General features: G+C 43.8%; 1 protein-coding gene across 7 annotated transcripts in view; it reads left to right on the forward strand.

Annotated features, from left to right (window-relative positions):
* The window catches only part of DNASE1 (deoxyribonuclease 1), a 28,115-nt gene that overhangs the window by 4,805 nt on the left and 3,988 nt on the right, over positions 1–19,322 (forward strand). For 3 of the 7 annotated variants that reach the window (XM_065924210.1, XM_065924213.1, XM_065924212.1), the window contains exon 2: positions 13,596–15,273. Coding sequence is in view for 4 of the 7 variants with exons in the window: in XM_065924214.1 (XP_065780286.1) it covers positions 15,169–15,273 (105 nt within the window). In the remaining 3 variants the exon portion in view is untranslated. Of the gene's footprint in view, positions 1–4,907; positions 4,975–5,326; positions 5,431–13,595; positions 15,274–16,164; positions 16,217–19,322 lie in introns of those variants that run through there. The other 4 variants (XM_065924208.1, XM_065924207.1, XM_065924214.1 and 1 more) reach the window with 4 other exon arrangements.

A 19,322-nucleotide genomic window follows, 5' to 3' on the forward strand; every position in this document is an offset into this window, starting at 1 on the left:
TTTTGCTCGATGAATTTAAGGGGAGATTCCATGCAGATGTACTGGCCTCAATGCAAAACAACATTTTCCTTAATAAAGTTGATAATTTTGATGTTAAAATTAGGTCAGATCATCTTCCACATAATATTGTTAAGATGACAATACTCCCCCAAGTAATGTACAGATCAGTGTAATACTTGACAAAATCCCAATATTCTTTTTTCAGAAATAGAAAAACTGATCTTGAAGTTCATATGAAGTTCATATTAAGAGGTTCTAAATAGCCAAAACAATCTTAAAAAAGAACAAAGTTTGGGGATGATTTCGAAATTTACAGCAGAGCTACGGTTATCAAAACTTTGCTACTGACATAAAAACAGAAATACAGAGCAGTGGAATAGAACTAAATGCCCAGAAATAAACCTATGCTTCATGGACATTTGATTTTGACAAGGATTCCAAAACCATTCAGTGGGGAAAGAATAATCTCTTGAATGAATGGTGGTAGGACAACAGAATATACACATGCAAAATATACACAAATTAACTCAAAACAGATCAAAGACCTAAATCTAAGAGTGAAACCATAAAACTCTTAGAAGAAAGCAGATAAATTCTCATGACCTTGGATTTGACCGTTGGTTTTTAGATAGAGCACTAAAAATACAAAAAAGCAACAAAAGAAAAAAAATCCATAAATTGGATTTCATAAAAATGTAAAGCTTTTTTGCATCAAAGATCACTGTCAAGAGAGGGGAAAGACAACCCACAGAATGGAAGAAGACATTTTAAAATCATATATCTGATAAGGATCTAGTATCCATAATACACAAAGAACTCTTACCACTCCACAACAAAAAGGAACAACCCAATTAGAAAATGGGTACAGAACTTGAATAGACATTTTTCTAAAGAAGATATACAAATTACAGATGGCTCACAGCATATAGAAAGATGCTCTATATCTTTCACATTAGAGAAATACAAATCAAAACCACAGTCAGATACCACTTCTCACCCACTAGGACAGCCATCCAAAAAAAAAAAAATCAAGACCTCCAAAACAGAAAATAAATGTTGGTGAGAATGTGGAGAAATTGGAACCCTCGTGCATTCCTAGAGGTCCAAAATGGTGCAGCTGCTGTGGAAATCAGTTTGGTGGTTCCTTAACAGGGTGAACATAGAATTACCATATGACCCAGTTATTCTATTCTTTGGTGTTTGCTCAGAACTAGGAAAAAAAAAAGGTGTTAAATCAAAAACGTGTACTCCTGCTCACAATAGCCAAAAGGTAGAAACAACTCAAATGCTCATCAGTGGATGCATGGATGAACAAAATATGGAATATACATGTGATATATATAATGGAATACATGTTACAGTGTATATTTGCTTATTTTTGATGTTTATACTAACAGATCTTTTAATTAAAAGTTTGCCCAGTTGATGCAATAAGAATCAACTTTCAGTTCTTAGGAGAAAGCACTAATGATTGAAGGCCAATTCTTCAATTTAAAAGATTTATTGTGACATGTATTTCTAAGAAAATAAGTAGTTTAAAGAATGTTCATAAATAAAAGTATCTACCATCCAGCCTAAGAAATAGAGCATTATCTTCAGTGTTTTAAAATACAACCTAAAAAAATAAAATAATAAAATTCAACCTAGATGCCCATCAGCAGATGAATGGATAAGGAAGTTGTGGTACATATACACCGTGGAATATTACTCAGCCGTTAAAAAGAATTCATTTGAATCAGTTCTAATGAGATGGATGAAACTGGAGCCCATTATACAGAGTGAAGTAAGCCAGAAAGATGAAGAACATTACAGCATACTAACACATATATATGGAATTTAGAAAGATGGTAACGATAACCCTATATGCAAAACAGAAAAAGAGACACAGAAGTACAGAACAGACTTTTGAACTCTGTGGGAGAAGGTGAGGGTGGGATGTTTCGAAAGAACAGCATGTATATTATCTAAGGTGAAACAGATCACCAGCCCAGGTGGGATGCATGAGACAAGTGCTCGGGCCTGGTGCACTGGGAAGACCCAGAGGAATCGGGTGGAGAGGGAGGTGGGAGGGGAGATCGGGATGGGGAATACGTGTAACTCTATGGCTGATTCATATCAATGTATGACAAAACCCACTGAAATGTTGTGAAGTAATTAGCCTCCAACTAATAAAAAAATAAATAAAATGTAACAGTAAAGTCAAAGAAGAAGAGGCAGTAAAAAAAAAAAAATTCTAATTTCCATTTGTTGCCTTCGTATCTCATCAGGTTAGTAGAATGGTAATAAATATGCAGAAAACTCAAGAATATGACTTTCCAAAAATTCACATGTCATATTGTCACATGATGTCACATTCATTCGGTCATATTATTTATCACATCATTAAGTCACATTCATGTGACTGGGTAACATTTTCAGAGATTGAAAGCTCCATGTGATTAGTAAAGGAACCTTTAATTTTGAACCTGAACTGGCCCCAAATAAACACTGAGTTTTCCTCTAGGAAGAAAAGAACATTTATGAGTTATGTCCTGGGCACCTTCTTTGACCTTTTCCAACCATTATGTTGTATTCATCTTTTAAAAAAAATATTCATATATTTATTTATTTGGCTGCACCAGGTCTTAGTTACAACATGCTAACTTTTTTGGTTACAACGTGTGGAATCTAGTGCCCTGAACAGGGATTGAACCTGGAACCCCTGCCTTGGTAGCATGGAGTCTTAACCACTGGGCCACTAGGGAAGACCCTTATATGACTTCTCAGTTCTCAATCTACATCTTTCCCCTCAGTTGCTTTATTTCCCTTATAATGTATCTGCTGAAGGACATTAGATGGTTGATTTGTGGAGTTTTCCACAGATTTGGGTTTTGCTTATTAGCATATTTGTAGTATCGTTTGACATGTTGCTCTGTCTTCTGTAATTCCTGCAAATTTCCAGCTGGATCCAGAGACTTTATAGTCTTGCCAGTAGATTAAATCCTAGTCTCATAGATTATTTATTTATCAGAAGGCTTTTAATGTGGTTTTTGGTCTCTTTTTAAATGACAGTAGCCCTCCATGCTCAGTGCCTAGACTTTTGCTTCATTTGAAATTGTATAATGGTCATATTTGCTAAGTCGACTGCACAATAACAACAAGAAGTGGTGATATTCTAATTATAACTTTGGTTTCCTATATTGTCTGGAATAATTTTGTAAGGACAGCCTTATTTACTAGCATTTGGGTTCTTTGTGCTGTAGTTCATATAGGAAAAGCAGGATAAATCTTTGATTATTTTTTTTATCCAGTTTTCAAAGTAATGAATTGGTTCTCTGTCATTCTCAGAGGGTTACCAGTTAGTTTTCTTTTTAAAATTTTGTTGTTGTTCAGTTGCTAAGTTGTGTCTGACTCTTTGTGACCCCATGGACTGTAGCACACCAGGCTTCCCTGTCCTTCTGTGTCTCCTGGAGTTTGCTCAGATTCATGTCCATTGAGTTGGTGATGCTGTCTAACCATCTCATCCTCTGCCACCCCCTTCACCTTTTGCTTTCAACCTTTCCCAGCATCAGGGTCTTTTCCAGTGAGTCAACTCATCCATCAGGTGGCCAACATATTGGAGCTTCAGCATCAGTCCTTCCAATAAATATTCAGGTTTGATTTCCTTTAGGATTGACTGGTTTGATCTTGCAGTCCAAGGGTCCCTGAAGAGTCTTCTCCAGCATCACGATTTGAAAGCATCATTTCTTCAGCACTCAGGCTTCCTTATGGTGCAATTCTCACATATGTATGTGACTACTGGAAAAACTGTTCCCTTTTCCAGGGGATTTTCCCAGCCCAGAGATTGAACCCGGGCCTCTTGCATTGCAGGCGGATTCTTTACCAGCTGAACCTCAAGGGTTTCCCTAGTGGGAAAACTCCTGGCTGTGCCTCATGAGTTAGTGGTTATTGTGTTTGCTCTCTTGTTCCTTCTGCTTTAAGGTTTATTTCTGAAATGAGTTTTTCCTTTTGTTTCTAATTCTTAAATTGTCTCTTCTTTTCTGAATTTTTGAAAACCTGAGTTATGATGTTCGTTCATGGCTTATATAATATTCTTAGTGATTTTAAGCTTATTTTGAAGTAGTATATTACAGTTTTGATCCATTTTTTGAGCGTGTCCTCCTCTTGACATGCTGTTTTGTTTGCAGGGATGTTATTTTGTTCTTCAATTTCTTTTTTTCTTACAGTAACGTTATATGGTGTTTCACTTCATTATACTTTTCTGTTGCTCATTTTTGGGTATATTCATTTTTCCTGAACTGTTACAGGGAAGCTTGATTCAGATAGCTTTCCTTTCTTTTCAGAGCTCTCTCTTCTGGTGTGTTCAGGCAATGTTAAAAAGAAAAACAGTGGCTTTCTGAGATTTCAGTTTTGTTTCCCTTGCCCACTTTTATCTGGACTCTCTCTTTTTTTTCATCTTTATTGTCTCCTTCCTGCCCTGTTTTTATTCCATTGCCAGTAGTTTCTTCTCAGTGTGGGGCCCTTCTTGGACAGAAGCCCTGATGAATCAATTTTGAGAAGTCATAGATGCTAGACCCTTCTAGGCCTTTCCACTGGCCCCTTGCATATATACTGCAGATTGGAGTAGGCAAAATCATTCCCAGTTTCAGTGACTTTTCTTAAAATGGCTCAGTATACTTTTTGGTGAACACTTGTTGATTATTTGGGTTTTTCATCATCTCAGATATATTTGACACGCTATTATTTACCTCTGCTTTCTCTAACATGGGCACTTAACACACGTGGGGTATGGCTATATATCTATCTATGTTGGACACTGTATTGTAGGTATACAAAATAAATCTACCTGTGTTTTGGGGCCTCAGGTTCTTGCAGATACTTTTTCATCTGTTTTTGTTGTAAATGTTTCATAAGCATTTGTTTTTCAGATCTGTGTTATGTAGTGATTTGGGAAGAACCAGAATGTGTGAAAGGACTTACCTGGTAGCTCAGAAGGTAAATAATCTGCCTGCAATGTGGGAGACCCTTGTTCAATCCCATGGTTGGGAAGACCCCTTGTAGAAGGAAATGGCAGCCTACTCCGATATTCTTGCCTGGCAAAATCCCATGGACAGAAGGGCCTAGCGGGCTACAGTCCATGGGGTTGCAAAGAGTCGGACATGACTGAGTGACTAACACTCAAAATGTATGTGGCCACTACAGCCATCTTCAGAGCCCAAGTATTGATCTTTCAATGCACTGTTGTTTCAAGTTGCACATATAATTCTTAAAGGAATGTTTTGTACCTGTGTTCATTGAGTTTGGCTTGTAGGGTTTTTTATATGCTATTTATTATTGTTTATTTCAGGGTTATAATAAGTGCCCCCAGAGAACTTCCATGGATTTGGAGGGCCATTGTCCCATGGCCTGTTCAGCTCCATCTGTATTAAAGTAGTCAAGAGGCCCATCCAGGTCAGGAGACGAGCCGCATGCTGGTCCTAATGTTGAATATTATCCCACATTATTTGTTGGATTGGCCAGACCCACTTTGCTACAATCTCAGTATCTTTCCAGGCTGACGCCCATCCATTGCTTTCCTTTTACAGGAGAACTCCCTCTAATATGCTTATTCTAGTTACTAAATTATTTTCCTCTGAATCCCATTTCTCATTAAAATTGAATTAATTTCATTTCATGATGGCTGGACTGTCAACTCTTTCCCCTGAGGCCCATTTCTGTCTTATGGGCCTTGTTTATCCACCAACCATGTTCTTGCCATTGTGTGCAATGGTCTAAGCACAGTTAGGATACCCAAACTGCTCTACCAGCTAATCCTAAAAAATTTTGGTTTCTTTAAAGTAATAGGTTATAAAGTCAGTGTTCAATATTTTTTATAACCCTAGGATGGCTCCTCCCAGCTTGTGCTGTTCCCTCATTGTCTCTTGTAAACTAGCCAGCATATGGTTTTTGTTGTTGTTCAGTCGTGTCTGACTCTTTGCAACCCCTTTGCACACTCTTTGCAACCCTTGCAGCATGCCAGGCTTCCCTGTCCTTCACTGTCTCCTGGAGTTTGCTCATACTCATGTCCACTGAGTTGATGATGCCATCCAACCATCTCATCCTCTATTGCCCCCTTCTCCTCCTGCCCTCAATCTTTCCCAGCATCAGGATCTTTTCCAATGAGGTGGCTCTTTGCATCAGGTGACTAAAGTATTGGAATTTCAGCTTTAGCATCAATCCTTCTGATGAATATTCAGGGTTGATTTCCTTTAGGATTGATTGATTTGATCTCCTTGCAGTCCAAGGGACTCTGAAGAATATTCTCCAGCACCACAGTTGGAAAGCATCAATTCTTCAGTGCTCAGCCTTCTTTATGGTCCAGTTCTCACATTCATACATGACTACTGGAAAAGCCATTAGCTTTGACTTAAATGGACTTCTGTTGGCAAAGTGATATTTCTGCTTTTTAGTATGCTGTCTAGGTTTGACATGGCTTTCCTTCCAAGGAGCAAGTGTCTTAATTTCATGGCTGCAGTCACCCCACCGTGATTTTGGAGCCCCCCAAAATAAAACTTGTCACTGTTTCCATTGTTCTCCATCTATCTGCCATGAAGTGATGGGAACGGATGCCCTGATCTTAGTCTTTTGAATGTTGAATTCTTTTTTGTTTTGTTTTTGTTTTTGTTTTTTGAATGTTGAATTCTAAGCCAGCCTTTTCACTCTCCTCTTTTACTCTCATCAAGAGGCTTTTTAGTTCCATTTTGCTTTCTGCCATAAGGGTGCTGTCATCTGCATATCTGAGGTTATTGGTATTTCTCCCAGCAATCTTGATTCCAGCCTGTGCTTCATCCAGCCTGGCATTTTGCATGATATACTCTGCATGTAAAGTAAATAAGCAGGGTGACAATATACAGCCTTGACATACTCCTTTCCCAATTTGGAACCAGTCTGTTGTTCTATGTTTAGTTTTAACTGTTGCTTCTTGACCTGCATACAAATTTCTCAGGAGGCAGGTCAGGTGGTCTAATATTCCTATCTCTCTTAAGAATTTTCCAGTTTGTTGTGATCCACCCAGTCAAAGGCCTTGGCATAGTCAATAAAGCAGAAGTAGATGTTTTTCTGGAACTCTCTTGCTTTTTCGATGATCCAGCGGATGTTGGCAATTTGATCTCTGGTTCCTCTGCCCTTTCTAAATCCAGTTTGTACATCCGGAAGTTCTTGGTTCATGTACTGTTGAAGCCTAGCTTGAAGGATTTTGAGCATTACCTTGCTGGCATGTGAGATGAGTGCAATTGTTTAGTAGTTTGAACATTTTTTGGCATTGCCCTTCTTTGGGATCGAAATGAAAACTGACCTTTTCCATTCCTGTTGCCACTGCTCAGTTTTCCAAATTTGCTGGCATGTTGAGTGCAGCACTTTCACAGCATATTGAGTGCAACACTTTCACAGCATCATCTTTTAGGATTTGAAATAGCTTAGCTGGAATCCCATCACCTCCACTAGCTTTGTTTGTAGTAATGCTTCCTAAGGCTCACTTGACTTCACACTCTAGGGTGTCTGGCTCTATGTGAGTGGTCAATGCCATCTTGGTTATCCGAGATAAACCCTTTTGGTACAGTTTTTTGTATTCTTGCCACCTCTTCTGAATATCTTCTGTTTCTGTTACGTCCTTACCGTTTTTGCCCTTTATTGTGCCCATCTTTGTATGAAATGTTCCCTTGGTTTGTCTGATTTTCTTGAAGAGATCTCTAGTCTTTCCCATTCTGTTGTTTTCCTCTATTTTTTTTTTTTTTTGTATTGTTTACTTGAAACTTTATTCTCTCTCCTTGCTATTCTTTGGAACTCTGCATTCAGTTGGGTATAGCTTTCCTTTTCTCCTTTGCTTTTTGTTTTTCTTCTTTTCTCAGCTATTTGTAAGGCCTCCTCAGACAACCATTTTGCCTTTCTTTCTCTTGGGGACTATTTTGATCATGGCCTCCTGTATAGTGTCATGAACCTCTGTCCATAGTTCTTTAGGCACTCTGTCTGTCAGATCTAATCCCTTGAATCTATTTGTCACTTTACCATATAAATCATAAATTTGATTTAGGTCATACCTGAATGACCTAGTGGTTTTTAGTACTTACTTTAAATCTGAATTTTGCAATAAGGACTTCATGATCTAAACCACTATCAGCTCCAGGTCCTATTTTTGCTGACTGTATAGAGCTCCATCTTTGGCTGCAAAGAATATAATCAATCTGATTTGGGTACTGACCATCTGGTGGTGTCGTGTGTGTAGTGTCATCATCTGTGGTTTAGCCTCTGTCTTTATTCTCCTGCTGCTTGCTTTTCACCACACCCTCTACTTTCTTGAGAGCACTTTTGAGCTTGAACTGATTCTGTCTCTGTTGCAAATGAAATCAGTTCCTTTCGAGGAAATTAGGAGTCAGTGCTTTCTGGCCTGTCTCTACCCCAGGCAAAAATCTCTAAGCCAGGGCTGTAGAGCTGTGGGTAGAACAGTGGTTAACTGCTCTCTGAGTAACATTCCACTGTTATTGCTGAGCCGTCTGTGGGAGAGGGAAGGCAACAGCCTGGGGCATTCACTCAGCTCGCCTCTGGTGTGGATCTGCCACATCGTGAGCTGGGATGAGCATGGTCAGGGCCCCAGTACTCTCATAACACCCAGCCCAAGAGAGGGCCTCCCTCCCATGAGTTAGGGGCTGGGCAGAATACGGGAGCCCCACCCTCCCTTGATCACACTCAGATGGTGTGTGTGTATATGTGTGTGTTAGTCGCTCAGTCGTGTCTGACTCTTTGCGACCCCATGGACTGTAGCCTGCCAGGCTCCTCTGTCCATGGAATTTTCCAGGCAAGGATACTGGAGTGGGTTGCCATTTCCTTCTCCAGGGGATCTTTCCAACCGAGGGATCGAACCTGGATCTATCTCCTACATAGAAAGCAAATGCTGTACCATCTTAGCTACCAGGGAAACAGGCAACTGGGCTTTTCAGATTGCCTTCTTTCACTTAGTAATGTGCATTTAAGGTTCTTGTGTTCATGTGTCTGTCTCTCAGACTTGGGAACAGTGGTTTGCCCTGTGTCGTCCTCGTTATGGATCCAAGAAAAGGTGTTGATTTTCAGTCAGTTCAGCTTTTTATTGCTTGTCAGGACAGAGTGGTGACTTCCAGTCTCCTTGCATGTGAAACTAGAAACCAGATGTTGACTCTTGTCAGTTAATCTTATATTTCCAACCTTGTCATAGCAATTTATTAGTTGGGGGTTTTTTTGTTGTTAATTCTTTGGTATTTTCTACATAGATAATTCATGTCATCTATGTATAAAGATTATTTTATTTCTTCCTTTTTGATCTGTGTAACTTTTATCTCCTTTTCTTGTTGTATTACCTAGGACTTCCAGTATGATGATGCATGGGTGTGGTAAAAATAGACATTTTTTCCTTCTTCCTGATCTTAGTGAGAAAGCATCTAATTTCTCCCATTAAGTATACTGTTAGCTGTATGATTTTTCATTGTGATAAAATATATGTAATATAAAATTCACAATTTTAACCATTCTTAAGTGTACAGTTCAGTGACATTAAATGCTTTCATGTTGTTGTACAACCATCACCACTACCCACACACTGTCCATTTTCAGAACTTTCTCATCATTCTGTTCTTTTGGGTACCTTGGAGTGAAGTTGCTGGATCATAGTAATTCTGTGTAATTTTTTTGAGGAATCTCAATACTGTCTTCCACTGTGGCTGTACCATTTTGCATCCCTGTCAGTGGTGTATAAGGATTCCAGTTTCTCCACATCCTTATAAAACTTATAATTTTAAAATATAGTCACCATTCTAATGGGAAGATAGTGAAAGTTCATCACAGTTTTGATTTGCAGTCCTCTGCTGATTAATGATAGTCGTCATTTTTCATGTGCTTATTGATCATTTGCTTATCTTTGGAGAAATGTCTATTCAAGTCCTTTGCCCATTACAAAAAGTTTTTTTCTTTTCCCATTTAAAAAATTTGGTTGTTTGATTTTTGTTGTTGAGTTTTAGGAGTTCTCTATATATTCTGAATATCAGACTCTAATGGGATAAATGATTTCCAGGTATTTTCTGGTTGTGGTTGTCTTTTCACTTTTGTGATAGGTCCTTTGCACAAAAGTTTCTAATTTTAATGAAATCCAATTTAGCTATATTTTGTTTTGTTGGTGATTTTGGTGTAATATCCAAGAAATCACTGCCAGTCCCAAAGTTGTGCAGTTTGTGTGTCTGTCTTTATGCTTGTATCACACCGTTTTGATTACTGTAGCTTTGTACAAAGTTTTGAAATCAGGGAGTGTGAGACCTCCAACTTTGTCCTTTTTCAAGGTAATTTTGAATACTTTGGCGGGGTTGGGGGGGTTCCTTTGTTATTCCATATGGAAAACCATAAGATAGGTTTTTCTATTTCTGTGGGAAAAAAAAGTCGCTGAGATTTTGATAGGGATTGCATAAATGGGTAGATCACTTTGGGTAGTGCTAACATCTTATTAAATCTTCCAACCCATGAAAGTAAGATGTCTTTCTATGTATTCATGTATTCTTTTTTAATTCCTTGCAACAATGATGCATACTTTTCAGTGTGTTAAGTCTTTCACTTTCTTGGTTAAGTTTATTCCCAAGTATTTTAAATCTTTTTGATGCTATTGTAAGTGGAATTGTTTTCTTAATTTCCTTTTAGGATTGGTCACTGTTAGTGTGTAGAAATACAACTGGACTCTATTTTTCTTTTCTTTGTTTATTGATGCTATACTCTTTTATTATTTCCTTTCTCCTGCTAGCTTTGTTTTAGTTTGCTCTTCTTATTTCCTTAAGGTGTAAGTTAGACTATTGCTTTGATACTTTTCTTCTTTTTTAATGTAAACATTTGTAGCTATAAATTTCCTTTTTAGCACTGCTTTTGCTGCATCCCAAAAGTCTGGTGTGTGTGTTTTCATTGGTCTTAGTGTGCTTTCTAATTTTTCTTGTGATTTCTTTTTTGACCTATTGGTTGTATGAAAGCATGTTGTTTAACTTCCATATATTTGTGGATTTTCCAGTTTTCTTTATCCATTCACTCTTCAGTGGACATCTAGGTTGCTTCCATGTCCTGACTATTGTAAATAGTGCTGCAATGAACATTGGGGTACATGTCTTTTTGAATTGTGGTTTTGTCAGAGTGTATGCCCAGTAGTAGGATTTCTGGGTCATAGGATAGTTTTAGTCTTAGTTTTTTAAGTAATCTTCCTACTGTTCTGCATAGTGGCTGTATCAATTTACTTTCCCACCAACCACATCCTCTCTGTCATTTACTGTTTGTAGATTTTTTTGATGATGACCATTTTGACTGGTGTGAGGTGATACCTCATTGTAGTTTGGTTTTGCATTTCTTTAATAATGACTGGCTGATGTTGAGCATCTTTTCATGTGTTGATTGGCCTTTAGTTGAATTTTTGTAGTGATACATTTTTGTAGTGGTCATATGGGAAAGGAGTACATCAGGGCTATATATTGCCACCCTGCTTATTTAACTTATATGCAGTGTACATCATGCGAAATACCAGGCTGGATGAAGCAGAAGCTTCATTTCTGGGAGAAATTTCAATAATCTCAGATATGCAGATGACACCACCCTTACGGCAGAAAATGAAGAAGAACTAAAGAGCCTCCTTGTCCTTTTTCTGGGATTCCAACTCATGTACATTGGATTGCTTGTCAGTATCTGCTGCCTTTTTTCCCTCTATGCCCTTTATTTGAACAGTTTTCAGTTGCTGTTTTTGAGTTGTATGATCTTTTTCAGTGTTGATCTGATGTTCATCCCAGACTGTGTGTTTTTGCATTTCAGATATTATTATCATCTCTAGAAGTTCCATTTAGGCCTTTATATTTTCCATTTCTCTCATTATGGTCATATTCCCTCTACTTTCCTGCATATATGAAGCATGTCCTTGTCTGATCATTCCTTTATATCTGTCACTTCTAGGTCAGTTGCTATTGATTGCTTTTTCTTATGGTCATAAGTCATATTTTCTTCTTTTTCACATGCCTGGTCTATCCACCTTTCATTGTCTGCTTGTGATAGTGGAGCATTACCCCCCTTGCCAGCTAGCCTGATACCAGCCTTTTCATTGGAGGGGCTGAAGGAGAAAGGGCCTGTGTCCTGGTGCTTTGCGCTTTGCTCATTCCTGTTCTGTGACATCAGCTTAGCCCTAGAGAACTTCTGTGGCACCTTCTCAGGCAGTGTCCTGGCTTCCAATTCAGCAGCACTTGCCTGAGTGCCGGTGATGAGGCTGTTTATATATTTGGAAGGGGACAGGCACTGCCAGGCATGTTCCGCGGGTACCCGAGTTGGTCTCCTGCAGCTTTCTGGTGAGAGTCCATCAGCACCTCCACCCTGGTGGCTTTACAGAACTCTCTGCAGACAGCTTCCTGGCTGACTATGTTGGCAGCATCTCAGATGGTCCAGCCTGCTGAGCGTCGCCATCCCGTAAACTGCTGTCTCCCAGCCCTGAATCCTCCCTGCACCCTAGGGTATTTTTTACCTTTTGGTTCATTTTAGTCAGTTCTTATAAATAGTTAGTAGCTCTTTATACTAAACTTCCCTTGTTTAAAATACCTTGTGGTTTCTGTTCCCTGACCAATAGACCTGGCCATTTCCTTATTGGATACTGGACATTATGCATTTATGTTGTTTTGTTATATTCCTTCAAATAGTATTTATCTTGGTCTAGCATGCAGTTAAGTTCCTTGTCACCAGTTGATCCTTTAGAGAACTGCTCCTGAGCTGTGTTAGGGTGATTCAGAGCTGCCTTTGGTGTACAGGTAATTTGGCCTCATTACTAAGGGTGAAGCCCTTCTGGGGATGCCAACCAGTACTGTGTGAATGAGGGAGCTGTTCCGTGGTGGTCTGTGGGGGCACAGTTGATCCCCATTGCTGTGTGAGCTCAGGAGGTTGTTCTGTCTGCTCCTTTCCAGGGATTCTTGTTCCAGCCTCCTCAGTTTTTCTGACAGGTGCAAACTTGTCTTTAGCTGAAGACTTGAGGGGGTGCTCTGGAGATCCTGGAGCTCTGCTTGCTTTTCAGCCCCTGCTCCCCAACATTCTGTCCCACACACTCCAGCCCCCGGGCCTCCTGGACCTCCCAGCTGTCTCCTCACTCATGGGCAGCTGGGTCTCTGTTTCCCTTCCCTGCGCTGTAGCCTGGAAACCACATCGGCTGTGGTTGGTCATAGAGCCCAGAGTTCCCTGGAGGTCCAGTGGGGAAGACTTGACACTGGCACTGCCATGGCCCTGGGTTCACTCCCTGGTCAGGGAACTAAGATCCAGCGAGCTGCATGAGTGCCCTGCACGTGCCCTCCCACCCCAAACCATTGGGCCCAGTGTCTTGGTTTCCCTTCTCTCTCGGATCCTTGTCTTGCACTTATGCAGTGGCTGAGAACACATCACACCACCTCTTGCCTGGTTTTCTCATTGTTTAGGGGACCTCTCTTACTCTGTCTTGAAAAAAGTGAGTAAAGCACACAAATGAAACAGCCTGTCAGGAGCTTGATGAAATTTCAGGACAGCTAGGTGTGCTGTCACTCAGCTGACTGACATTTATTAACACTTCCTTTTTTCTTCTTTCAAACTAGTCGCGTGTGAGTGGGACCGGGGAAATGGCACAGGCTGAGAGGAAATGACGTGGTGTCGTTCCCGCAGCACATTTGCATTTTACCAGCTTCCTGTGCTCTGTCATTTGTGGGCTGAGGCTCCTGCGAAGATCAATGTCTCCTCATGGGAGCCCAAGTGAGGAAACAACCAGTTATCAAGGCATTTGCACAGGCCTCCTCTATGGCCTGCTACGACTTCAGCAGTCTTTGGACCGTGTGGACCCAGATCGACAAGGCCACCCACCTCAGGCCACTCTGGCTTTGGCCTGAGTGAGCCGGACTGGACTCATTCCTGGTCTCCTGAGGTCACCGCTGCTCCTACCTGAGACCCTGTCCCTTGACCCATGACTGTGCTTTTGTGCAAGCCCTGGGGGAAGGCATCTGGAAAGCCAGCCTCACAGATAAGTGGACGTGTTTTTGAAGCTGGTATAGACATGGGGTGAGATCAGTGCCACTGCCCAGAGCCCTGCGGTCTCCGAGGAGGCGGACATCTCTGCCAGGCTGAGGAGCCTGGCCCGGTGCAGAAGCCTGCTCCTTTACTCAGTCACCTGGGAGGGCCACGTGGGGTTCCTCTTGTGTGAGATGCTCACACTTAAATGGGCACAACTAGAGCAGTTGAAGAGGTTGGAGCATCTAAAGCCCTGGTTCTGTCCAGCAGGCCCCGACTGACCTTCATCTCTTCACTCAGCCGGGCCTCAGTGAGCACCTGCTATGGATCAGGCCATGCCCAGGTGCTGCTTCGTAAGCCCCAGCTCTGCGGGACTCAGGCCCAGTGGGATGAGGCTGACCGTACACTGTGTTAGATGTGACTGGTGGGCAGAAGAAAGTGAGCAGGGTGAAGGAGACAGTAGTGGGACAAAGCCTGCTGCTGAGTAGGATGCTGTGGTGGGTTGGCATCTGGGCAGAGGCTCGAGTCAAGGGAGGGACAAGCCCTGTGTCTGGGGGTGGAGGAGCAGTGCAGAGGCTCTGATGCAGGAGCCCCTTTGGACAACTGTGTTGAAACCGTCAGTGTGAAACACACTAGTGTCTGTAGAGAAGCCCCATGACTGGTCCTGGGTGGGAAGCACAGCAGGTACTTAGAGTTTTCAGAAAATAGCATCGCCCACCTGGCCAAGGGGGCAGAGTCCCCAGAGAGGAAACAGGCCTGGAGCTGGCCGCCTGCAGGCCCCAAGGCTTCTTCTCTGAGCGAGGCGGTAAACCTCAGCTCAGGACAGGTGCTGCCATTCTCTGAGGAGCTGCAGGACAGCCTTATAGAATGCAGCATTGCTGTGTCCTTGCCCTGTGCCATCTTCACCTTTAGGACTGGGGTAATGAGAACAAATACTCCAGGCTTCAAACAGGATACAGAGATCTTTAGTCCCGGAGACTTGGTTGGGCAGAGAGTGTGGTCTTCTTTCCTGATGATCATCTCCTTGGCTTGTGTTTCTCTTGCGTTTTTAGCTCAGAGATGTCCACGCACAGCCTGCTAGTCAGACCAGCCTGCCTAGTTATCCACCACAGCCTCCAGCTTTCTACTTCAATGACGCATTCCAGGTAACAAAGACTGCTTCTGGCTATGGAGTTGCTCACAGCAGACCAGTCCTGCCGAGGACTCAAGGCACCTGCTCAAAGGACTGGAATGCCACCCTGGGGCCCACAACGCAGAGGGGAGCTTGAAGAGGTGAGTCTCCCTCCTACACTGGCCTCTCTCTTGCGGGCTGGGCAGGGGCAGCTGCCAAGAGGCAGAGAACCCAGAGGAGCCCCAGGTAATCTTGTGGGGTTGGGGAGACTGAGCTCTGGGGGCTTGGGAGCTGTGGAGGCAGTGGGACTCGAGGGCAGAGATCCCTGAGAGAGAGGAGGCCAGAGACGGAGAAGGTGCGTACGGAGCAGAGCTGGGTCTTTGGCAGTTTCATGGTGCCAGGGAAGAGTTGAGGGCCTGGCAGGAGGAACAGCCCTAAAAATGCCAGTCTCTCCGCTCAGACCTTGGGTGGCCGGCCCCCTCCGCTGCCCCATGGAGGGAGATACCGTCCCAGTCCTCTCCTTTGTCACATACAGTGCCTGACTCTGCGTCTAGTCACTACCTACACTGATAAATGGGACAGAAAGGAAAGAGTGAGAGACCCACAGATGCTGGAGTTGGCAGACACAGAGTTTAAAATAACCAATTAACATTGAAATCAGTAAGATGGAGAGTTTCACGGAGAATTAGAATTCATAAAAGGTGAAAATTCTAAAAGAGAAAAGTACAATAACAAATTTAAAATTGTTAGGTGTATTTAAAAGTAGATGAGAGACAGCTGAAGAAAGGACCAGTGAACTGGAAGATAAATCAGTAGAAAATCTCTCTGCAGACCTTGCCATGAACAGCTCATACTATCCACACTGTCCTGGACTCTGAACCTCCTAGAGACCTGTTGGATGGGGGTAGAGCCTGTTGAGGAGGTGTTCTGTGCTTGGGAGAGACTGAGGGGGCTTGGGGATTTGGGGGACGCTCTTCACTCAACTTTGTTGGAAATGTTACTCACCGGGAGTCTAGACAGTGGAGCTCTGTGACTCTAGTTAAATCTTTCAGGGCCTCAAGCATCAGGAACCTGAACCTGTTTGTTCATGGGCTCAGGCTTAAGGTATGCCAATCTTCACAGCACACACCGTGGAAAATGCCTCTGGTGGGATGAGGAGCCAGGGGAGGCTTGTCTGTGACGTGCAGAAGGCGAGCACGCTGGCACTCAGGCCGGTGGGCCCCAGGGCCCAGGTGTGGCCTGTGGCAGTGGCGCAGCGGGCACTGGCGTGGCTGGTGAGGCGGCAGGGTCAGGGCTGTGCTGAGCGTGACTCTGAGGCTGTTGTGGGTTATAGCAGCTCATACACATGCCATTCTGAGAACCTTTCCATCCTGGGTTAATGGTTTCCTCATAATGAACAGAAATAAATTCATGAGGGATGGTGAGCTAAGGTGGGGTCATGGGCCAAGGCCAGTGGCTGAGCTGAGTGATGACTGCTAACCCACACTGTCTGTCGGACACCGATTAGAGCGGTGTCCCAGCAGAGACACTGACCATCTCGAGTAAAGGACGGAAGCCCTTTTGTCCTCCAGAATGCTCTGTCTTGGGGCCAGTGAACACCCCTCTTGAGGGGAGAGAAGGAATCCAGGTCAGGTCTGGCTGAGGGTGGGCTCAGCAGCCGCTGGCTCCTGGAGCTTCTGATCAGTTCATGACAAGCGTCCAGGAGCCGCCTGGATGCCCTGCAGTGTCCCCTGTGCTTCAGGACAGGCGGCCTTGCCGGGTTCTCTGGGGGGTCCGTGAGGAGCGGACGTCCTCTCGTGTGGGAGGTGGGGGGCAGGAGGTGACGGGGCAGGTGAGCACAGGACCTCTGCCCTTCAGGCATCTTTCAGGGATGAGACGGACGAGGTCCCTGCTCCTGTGCAGCTTGTGTTCTATTAATAGTGCAGAGGCTGACCTTCAGTGAGCAAACACACTAAACACACTCAACACACTAAGCAGGTAAGAGCAAACACACTAAAACAAAGAAAACCAGTGATAAGGGTCACGGAGAGGGACACTGGGACCATGCTAGTGGCAGGGTCAGGTCGGGGAGGGCGACCTCCCTGAGGAGGCGCGTGAGCGGAACCTGGGCGGCCCTGGGGGCAGAGCGGGGCCCTGAGCTCGCATCGCCCAGCCCCTGGTGGGTGCCTGCTTTCCCCTTAAGGACAGGAGGAACCCATGGCAGATTCTAAGAGGAGTAGGGTGATCTGATTCACAAGATGTGTGGGTGCTGTGTGGAGACTGAACTGTGGGGAGAGTTTCTGGGAGTGGGGAGACCAGTGGGCAGGTTTACTTGTGTTTGGGGAAGGGCAGGCATGGGTGAACCAGAGCGGGTGGAGCCGAGGGAAAGCAGGGACCCCGGTGAGCCTGAGGCGTCTGAGCAGGTGAGGGCCATTGTGGGAGGGGGCATCCCCATTGTGTGTGTTAGACCTAGAGGTCCAAGAGACCCACAGGCCAAAGAAGTAACAGTTTCATTTTTAAATAGTTAAGTCCAAACAGTTTAAGTACAGTATTTATATCCTAACAACTTATAATAGACATTTGGAAAATAACATAAACATAAAATTTTTTTCATTGCATTTTTAAGTAACCGTAATTACTTAGGAGTGGAACGTTTGCCTGTCAGGCTCTTCTTGAATTTTGGAGTCAGACTGGACTTGGTCACCTTTGTTGTCTTTTCCATATCGACTTACACAGTAATTTCCTTTTCAGTAACTGCCAGAAACCTAGCTTTGCAGACATGAAATCACACAAAGCAATGTAGCAAGATGTCATGTTGAAACGCTGGAGTGTTGAGATGTTTAGTATCACCGTTTTCCCCAAAAGTAAAAAGCATCCTGCTGTGCCTGCAGCTCCGCTGTGGGCGCCTCCGGGCACTGCTGCTCTGCGCCCTTCTTTTCCCCTGGGTCTGTGGGCCTTCTGTCTCCTGGGCCACATGTTGGTGTGCAGGTAGCGCCCCTCCACCCCAAGTTCTTGGGGGCACTCACTGGGTCTTTTTTTTTTTTTTTTTGACTGCACTGGATCTTAGTTAGCATGCAGGATCTTTTAGTTTCGGCATGTGGGATCTTGTTCCCTGACTAGGGATCAAACCTGGACCCTCTACATGGGGCGTGTGGAGTCTTAGCTACTAGACCACCAGGGAAGTGATGGTCTAGGATAGGATGAAGTTTTAAAATGTGAGATGATCTTTTTGCTCTATTTGTTGATCCTTAATACAGACTTTATTTAGAGTTGAAGATATTGAGGTTCAAAGTGGTCGAAGGTGCAGTGGGTGAGCCTGGACTGGGCCCCACCCCCCTGACTCTTGGCTGGGCTCTTCCCGGGCTGTGCTGCCTGCCTCTCTGTGGGCCTAACTTAGGGCTGCTGGTGTGGCCGTGGAGTTGGGCACTTGGTGCAAGTGAGGCCATAGTTGGGACCTTTTTTCTGGCAGGTTGGTGAGGGAGGGCAGCTCCTTGGCACATAAGGGGCAGTGTTTGGTTGATGGGGGAACAGGGGTGCCAACGGGTGCCTATGTCCCTGAAAACTGGGGAGCGGGGTCCAGGTACCCTCTGTGTGAGCCACGGCTATGCCGCCTACTGGTTTATTTTCATGCTCCTCTCAAAGATCTGCACCTGTGTGTCCAGGCGAAATCCATGGAAGAGAGTTCAAGGCACCCATTCTGGTTGCATTGATGGTCTTGGTTAGTGGTTAGAATCTTCATTTTGATCCTCTTGCAGTCTTGGAGATTTTAAACCGGAGAGTCAGCAATCAGACCTTTGCAAAAGGCTGCAGAGGGGCTCCTGGCAGCCTGAGGGAAAGGCCATGTGACCCTGCATTGTAGGTGCCGTTTCGAGGAGCTGACTAGCATTCCTGCTGACCGCCAGAGCTGTCCGTCAGCATGTTCTCATTACTTCAGGGGGTTCTGGTCTTGGTTTACTTTGAGTTGTTTTTAATCCTGTGTCCTCCTCCTCCATGACCAGTTCACCACACCCATGACACTTCTGTGATTTTGACCTTGGTCCTTGAAGACTGCTCTTCTCAGGCTTCTCCTGCTCCCTGAAGCCCAGTCCCCATAGCCCTGCACACACATCCCACATGCCCGCCACTGCAAGGCCCTTCCATTCCAGGGAGGGACCCAGGCTTCCTACTTGCAGGGCTGTCGTTGGAGACCACCGTCTCTCCCTAACAGGGCATAGCCCCCATTGATGGGGTG

The sequence above is a fragment of the Muntiacus reevesi genome, chromosome 2 (genome assembly GCF_963930625.1).
Source record: "Muntiacus reevesi chromosome 2, mMunRee1.1, whole genome shotgun sequence".
Taxonomy (NCBI): domain Eukaryota; kingdom Metazoa; phylum Chordata; class Mammalia; order Artiodactyla; family Cervidae; genus Muntiacus; species Muntiacus reevesi.